Below are 7,919 nucleotides of genomic sequence, written 5' to 3'. Positions count from 1 at the left end.
TTGTTTTAGCTGGCCTGGGCTGGGTTCGAACCCACCAGCCTCAGTGTATGTGGCCAGCACCCTACCCACTGAGCTACGAGCGCCACATTGTATCAAGTTGTTTATCCTCCCTCACTGCCACCTAAACAAGCTATCCTTATTCTCACTTTATGGGAAAAGAAATTGTGGCAGACTCCAAGAGGGAAATTGGTTTGCTAAGAGTTGCACAGTATGTGGGTGGCCAAACAGAGGTGTGTCCCAAGGTCCTGGCTGTTCCTACCATGCCATTTACTTCTCAGCAAAGGCTGACAGTCTCTGCCTTCTTAAAACTTTCATCCAGGGACTCTGGCTGCACTTCCCTTTTTTTCAGAGAAGTATTGACCAATAGCTTCTCTGTGCCAGCTCATGTTTGTGCCAATAGCAATCCTGTGAAGGTAGCTGTTGATCACATTTACAGTTTACAAGTCAGGAAACACATGAACTCCCCTCCCTGAGGTCATATAACTAGTAAGTGGGAGAAATGAGCAGTTCCCAGGATCTGTTCCCTCAGTTCTCAGCACAGGCATTCCAACTCTTTAGTTTAGAAAGATACCTGAGCAACAGCAAGACCCCATTTCTGAAATATAGCCAGCCATTGTGGCAGGCGCCTATAGTCCCAACTACGTGGAAGGCTGAGGCAAGAGAGTCACCTAAAGCCCAAGAGCTGGAGGTTGCTGTGAGCTGTAACACCACAGCACTCTACCAAGGGCAACAGAGTGAGACTCTGTCTCTAAAATAAAAATAGGTGACAACAAAGCTGGTGCAGTGGAAGGTGCCTGTAGTGCCAACTGCTCAGAAGACTGAGGCAGGAGGATTGCTTGAGCCCAGGTTTTCACATTGTCATGCCCTATAACTGTGCCTGAAAACAGACACTGCATTTCAACCTGGTCCAGTGGGTATGAGGAAATGAGACCTAATCTCTAAAAAATAATAATGGTTGGGTGCAGTGGCTCACGCCTGTAATCCTAGCATTCTCAGAGGCAAAGATGGGCAGACTGCTTGAGCTCAGGAGTTGGAGACCAGCCTGAACAAGAGTGAAATCCTGTGCCTACTGAAAATAGAAAAACTGAGGCTGGAGAATCTCTTGAGCCCAAGAGTTTAAGGTTGTTGTAAGCTCCAATGATGCCATTGCAGGCTACCCAGGGTGAAAGAGTGAGACTTTGTCTAAAAAAAAAGAAAAAAGAAAAGTTATAATGACAATAGCATCTACAGTAAGGGACTTTAGCAACATATACCCTCACCATGGCCTCAGAGAAATCTGCAGACAGTGAACAGGGTTCCAAAGAACGGCCCTGTCAATCTCCAAAAAGCAATATCACCACCTCCGCTGCATCCTTTAGCCTCCAGAAGACACCATAGCTTATGACAGGAGCCAATGCTGTCTGCTGTGCCATCCTCCTGCCTCCCTCTTCCTAGCTGGTACTCGTTACTCTCTCAACCAGGTTCTCCATCACCTCCTGTTTCACTGATCCCCATTTCTCTCTGGTGTCCATTCCTTCTCTCTCAGTCTCTGTTCTCCTTCTCTATCTCTGGTTTTCTGTCTCTCCTCACTGGTCTCTGTCGTCCAAATCTCAATGTCTGTCTCCCTTTCTCTGAATCTCACTTCTTAGGCCTTTGTTCTCTTTCCCAGGTCTCTATCCCCCTTTCCAGGGGGGACACTTTCTCCCACAGTTTCTGGGTCACTGACTCTGTCTTGCCTCTATGTCTTCCCCCCTTTGCGTTTTGGTCTCCCCTTTTCTGGGCCTGCATTCTCTGTTTCTTGTTTACCTTTGTCTCTCTGGGTCTCTCAGCACCCTTGGGGTCTCTATCTTTCCCATCTCCCAATGTCTATCCCTTTCTCCAGGTCTTTATCTCCCTTCTCTGTGATGTCTCCATCTCTCTAGGCTTCTATTCCCTTCTGTGGGTCTCTGTCCCCCCACTGTGGGTCAATTTCCTTTGTTGTCTCTGAGTCTTTATCATACCCACACTGGACCAGTGTCCCCCTCTCTGTGGGTCTCCCCTCCCCAACCAAGTCTCTGTCTCCTCCCCTCTGAGTCTCTTGCCCCCTGTTTCTGAGTCTCTGTTCCCCCCGACCCCGACCTCTGTCCCCTCCATTCTCTGAGTCTCTACCCTCCCATCTTTGTCTCTTCTCGGCTCTGCATCTCTATTCCCCCCTCTCTCTGGGTCTCTGTCCCCCTTCTCTCTGGATTTCTGTTCCCTGGGTCTCTACCCCTTGCTTTCTGTTTGTCTCCAGCTTTCTTTCTGTGGCCGCTGAGGTGCTGGGTGATGGGATCTGCTCTTGCTGTCCCTCCTCACTTCTCCTGCACGCACCAGAGGTGTCGGCTCTCATTACTCTTTCCATTTCACAGGGAAGGAAGCTGAAATTCCCAGCAGCGCCACTCATCTGTGTCAGGCCCAGGGCTTCACCATCCACTGGGGGATGAGACTCAGAAATAGCTCTGGTGGGAGGCAGACAGCTGTGAGAGCCGCCTGAGACACTGGCTCATGGAGAGGGGGAGGAAAACTGTTCTGGGGGGGGAGGAGATGTCTACAGGGCTGCCCATTCCATCTGCAGTGCCCTCTCCTTGCTCTCTTCTCTCCAGCTCTTCCTCCTTCCCCGCCTCTCCTGGCCTCCTCTCCTATCCTCAATCTGCCCCTGTAAGTGTCCCCTTACCTGGCCCAGGAGTCTTAGGGAAAGGACTTTTGCTTCAGCATCAAACCCATTAACCATATAGTTCTGGGTCTGCTGCTTATAAGCTCTCTGACCTTGACTTTGCCCTAACTCTCTCTACCTAAATTATTTTTATTTTCATCTTTAACCTGGGTAATTTTAACAGTTCCCTTACAGAAGTTCCAAGAGAGGAAAATGAGATCCCTAACATAAGGAACGAAGCATGGCACCTGCCACGTGGTAGGGCAGTGGTTCTCAACCTGTGGGTCTCCACCCACAGGAACTGTATTAAAGGGCGGTGGCATTAGGAAGGTTGAGAACCACTGTGGTAAGGGATCCATAAATGGAATGGAGTCCAAATCCCAAGTCCTCTCTCTCTCTCTCCCTTGAACCTGTCCTGGCTCCCTACTGCTCTCGGGAGAGTACTCTCATTTCTCAGCTTGTGTGGCCTGAACCTTGCCTCCTCTGGCCTCGTCTCTCTCACATGTCACATGTCACATGTCACATGTCAGCTTTAGGGACCAACTACAGCTTCCAACCCTGGGTTCTTTTTTGGCTCCTGTCTATTTGCACATGCTGTTCCTGATATCTGAGACACCCTTCCCTGCCACCTTCCTTATCTTCCTTATCTTCAAGGTCCAAGTGTGTGTTGCCTTTTCCTTTTGTGTGTGTGTGTTGCCTTTTCTAGAAAGCCTTCCTTGACCATGGCTGGCTGGGCCATGGTCTCCCTCCTCAGGATCCCCACAGTGACTTCTACTGTCTCCATCAATGCAGGATGACACACTTCCCTTTCCTCCCAAGCCTGGCCTCACCCCGTCAAGCTGTGTGACCTTGGGTATGCTATTTAACCTTTCTGGTCTCAATATCTTCCTCTGTGAAATAGGGATAAATAATAAAAGGAATAACAACCACCAATGCTCATTTTGTGCTTACAGCTGGCTGTGGTGCTAAACTTTCTGTGTGAATGAACTGCGCTTTATCCTCATAGCCCCCTCATGAGGTGGGGACCATTGCACATAGAATTGTCTTGGGTGGTGCTGCATTTCCTACTTCTAGACCAGTCCACGGCACATCGTAGGTATCCAAGAAATACTTGTTAAAACAACAAATGCGTGGCTGGGCGTGGTGGCTCACACCTGTAATCCTAACACTCTGGGAGGCCGAAGTGGGTGGATCTCTTGAGCTCAGGAGTTAGAGACCAGCCTGAGAAAGAGGAGACTCTGTCTCCACTAAAAATAGAAAAACTAGCTGGGGGCAGGGCACAGTGGCTCATGCTTGTAATTCTAGCACTCTGGGAGGCCAAGGCGGGTGGACTGGTTTCACAGGTTGGAGACCAGCCTGAGCAACAGCAAGACACCCCACCCCGCCCCGTCTCTAAAAATAGCTGGGCATTGTGGTGGGTGCCTGTAATCCCAGCTACGTGGGAGGCTGAGGCAAGAGAATCACTTGAGCCCAAGAATTGGAGGTTGCTGTGAGCTATGATGCTTTGACACTCTACCCAAGGTGACAGACAGAGTGAGATTCTGTCTCAAAAAAAAAAAAAAAAAGGCATGGATTTCTGTTTTACAGATGGGGAAACTGAGACTCCCAGAACATAGAAAGGGCTCTGTAAATGTTAGTGAATCTTCCTGGCATCATTATGATCCTGGTTATTATTAGTGTAATTCTTAGTGCCTGGGTGGAGCCCAATTCAGATCTGACCTAGGGGAAGCCTGATGAGGGGTGAGGTGTGCGTGTGTGTGTGGGGGGGGTGTTTAAAGGACCAAGGTATAGCACTACAAGCTTTTTTTTTTGGAGTTTTTGGCTGGGGCAGGGCTTGAACCCACCACCTCCAGCATATGGGGCCAGCGCCCTACTCCTTTGAGCCACAAGTGCCGCCCAGCACTACAAGCTTTTTTCAAGAATTTCTAGACCCATAAAAAAGAAAAAATAAAGCATTTCTAGACCTTAGCTTTTAGTTTTGCTCCAGATTTGTAGGTGACCCCCCTCAGAGAACTCCTACTCATCTGTCAAGACCCAGTTTCAACACTGCCTCTTTCAGGAAACTTTCTTAGATACCCCCCAGCTGGTTTCAGAGGCCCTTCAGGCCTCTGACAAATTCCACAATGGAAGGGAACGGAACCTCAATCTTTGTCTGTTGCCTTCATCAGATGGGGATCTCCATAGAGGCAAGGACCCTACCTGATTCCCATCTATAAATCCACTTTCACCTGGGACACTTGGGAGTGATCAAATGAACTAATAATAACTGACTCCCAGATTCAAGGCTGGCTGTCAGGGAAGGAGGAAGCAGCTCCCCTTGGTCTCAAGGAGTGACTAGAAGTTTTCCATTTAAAATTGGGAACATGAGGTGCCCCCTATCCTTGGTATTTGCCCACTACCAGATTGAGGAGCCTGTTCCTCCCCAGCCGGGGGTTCCTCACCAGTATTTCTGTGATGTCTGGGTCATCAGGAGCCCAGGGTTGGGTGGGGGAGGCGGGGGGCCCAGGCAGTGCAAGTGGGCCACTGCTGTCTTCTGTGGTTGAGTCTGTCCCCGAGGAGTCAGTGGGCTCCATGGCGGCTAGGTTGAGCAGTGACACATTGGTGCAGGCAGAGGACCGTTTGAGGTTCAGGCACCAGTGCATTGGCTCGTGGGACGTCCGGGGCTCCACCCTGGAGAGGAGAAACAGGCAGGAAGGTGGAGATGCAGCCCCACCTGGTGGGGCCTCTCCTGCCTTCCTGTCCCCACATCACTGCTCCCTCTGACTCCAACCTCACTGCCTACTTTCATCTGCTCCTTCCTCACTGCCTACTTTCTTCCCCCTTCATCCATCCCACTGGCTGGCTAAGTTCTTCTTCCTTCACTAGCCCCCCCTTCTTCTTCCCACGTCTCCCTCCCTCCCTCCAACCCCACGCCCTTCATTCTCTCTACCTCCCTGACTCTTGATTTCTCTTTTGCAGCCACCCTCTTGCCTGACTCCCATCCCCTCCTCTTCTCCCCCTCCCCTTCCTCCTGCACCCACTGTGGGACTTGTGTTCTGTTGGAGGCAGTGCTGGGCGCTAGGACCGTCCCCGACAGGGTGCGACAAACCCACCCGTGGAACGACACGGCCTTCTTTTTCTTCGCGATCCCCTTGGCCGGGATGGTCACCCCCCCAGGAGCCTCAGGGACGAGCTGGGAGCGGCTCTCGACCCCCGCAGGGGGGTCTCCGGCCTCATGGATCTCTTTGGACTGCCAGATCGTCTTCACCACCACGCTTGCCATGGCGTGTGGGGTGGGGTCCTGCTCCCAGGGGCTCCTTCCTCTGAGACTCCCCACCTACTCTGACCACCAACCCTCAGAGTCCCCTGTCCGCTGCAGCTTGCCTCACAAAGGACCCAACCACTGGACTCCAGTGAGTGGGGCGCTGGGGTAGGTGCTGGCTCAGGTCTGTCCCCCAAAGGACTGGTTGGACTCTTCCTGCTCAAGATTCTAGTTCCACAGTGAATGGGCCCCTCCTCTTCAGAGCTGCCATGTGGGGTTTTCCAGCACCACACCCTGGAGTTGGCACTTGCCTGGAGTCTAAGAGGCTGTGGTGGTCAATGAAGATGGAGGCTCAGGATCTTCTCAAGAGAATCTGATATTCTATGGGGCTTAGGGTGGGGTGGGGTGGGGTGGGGTGGAGAAGGCAATGGACAGATGTGTAAGCAACAAAATACCAGAGGTTGGTAATATAAAGATAATTAAAATCAGACGACGGCATTTGCCAAAACTCATTGACTGTGAACTTGGGATTTGACCCTTTACCTCCTTGCCTATTAAAACAATAGTTAAACTATAGTTAATGATATGCACGTTGAAGTATTTGGTGGTCATATTAGTTTCTTGGGGCTGCCATAGCAAAGTACCATAGATTAGGTGGGTTAAACAATAGAAGCAGATTGGCTCAGTGCCTGAGGCTCAAGTCACTAAGGCGCCAGCCACATACACCTAAGGTGGCAGGTTCAAATCCAGCCCGGGCCCGCCAAACAACACCGATGGCTGCAACCCAAAAAACAAAAAAAATAGAAGCAGACTATTACAGTCCTGGAGGCTGGAAGCCCAGCATTACAGCTCACAGCAACCTCCAACTCCTGGGCTCAAGCGATTCTCCTGCCTCTGCCTCCTGAGTAGCTGGGACTACAGGCGCCTGCTACAACACCCAGCTATTTTTTGGTTGCAGCCGTCATTGTTGTTTGGTGGCCTGGGCTGGATTCAAACCCGCCAGCTCAGGTGTCTGTGGCTGGCGCCTTACTCACTTAAGCCACAGGCGCCGAGCCTCCCAGCTAATTTTTTAATTTTTATTTTATATTTATTTATTTGTTTGTTTATTTGTGGGGACAGAGTCTCACTTTGTCACTCTCAGCAGAGTGCTAAAGTGTCATAGCTCACAGCAACCTCAAATTCCTGGACTCAAGCGGTTCTCTTGTCTCAGCCTCCTAAGTACCTGGGACTACAGGTATCCACAACAACGCCCTGCTATTTTTAGAGACAGTGTCTCACTCTGGTTCAGGCTGGTCTGGAACCTGTGAGCTCAGGCAATCCACCTGCCTTGGCCTCCCAGACTGCTAGGATTACAGGCGAGAGCCATTGTGCCCGGCCTTATTTTTACTTTTTTAGAAATGAGGTCTCAGTGTGGCTCCCGTAGCATGGTGGTTATGACGCCAGTCACATACACTGAGGCTGGCAGGTTTAAACCCAGCCCAGGCCGGGTAAACAACAATGGCAACTGCAACTGCAACAACAACAACAACAACAAATAGCCAGGCATTGTGGCAGGCGCCTGTAATCTTAGCTACTTGGGAGGCTGAGGCAAGAGAATTGCTTGAGCCCAAGAGTTTGAGGTTGCTGTGAGCTGTGAGACACAGCACTCTACCAAGGGTGACATAGTGAGACTCTGTCTAAAAAAAAAAAAAAAAAAAAAAAGAAATGGGGTCTCACTCTTGCTTAAGCTGATTTCCAACTCAAATGATCCTCCTACCTTGGCCTCCCAGAGTGTTAGAATTACATGCCTAAGCTACTGCACCTACATCTTTTTTGAGGACTCAGTTTTTGAGGGGACATAATTCAACCCATAACAGGGGTGAAGAATACTGATGTTTATTTATTTATTTATTTATTTATTTTTTGAGACAGAGTCTCAAGCTGTCACCCTGGGTAGAGTGCTGTTCCGTCATAGCTCACAGCAACCTCAGACTCTTTTTTTTTTTTTTTTGAGACAGAGCCTCAAGCTATCCCCCTGGGTAGAATGCC

At 50.3% G+C, this 7,919-nt stretch overlaps 1 protein-coding gene across 1 annotated transcript in view; it reads right to left on the bottom strand.

The window, feature by feature from the left end:
* The window catches only part of TSKS (testis specific serine kinase substrate), a 16,300-nt gene extending 10,388 nt beyond the window's left edge, over window positions 1–5,912 (bottom strand). The window contains exons 1-2 of the mRNA XM_003801474.2: window positions 5,743–5,912; window positions 5,092–5,320 (exon numbers count right to left, since the gene is read on the bottom strand). Coding sequence (XP_003801522.1) covers window positions 5,092–5,320; window positions 5,743–5,912 — 399 coding nt within the window. The remainder of the gene's footprint in view (window positions 1–5,091; window positions 5,321–5,742) is intronic.
* Window positions 5,913–7,919: the final 2,007 nt, after the last annotated feature.

This window comes from Otolemur garnettii, unplaced genomic scaffold (assembly GCF_000181295.1).
Source record: "Otolemur garnettii isolate 467f Iridium unplaced genomic scaffold, OtoGar3 scaffold00211, whole genome shotgun sequence".
NCBI classification, from domain to species: Eukaryota; Metazoa; Chordata; class Mammalia; order Primates; family Galagidae; genus Otolemur; species Otolemur garnettii.
Note: the sequence above shows the minus strand (reverse complement) of the source record. Positions and strands in the feature narration are given on the sequence as shown.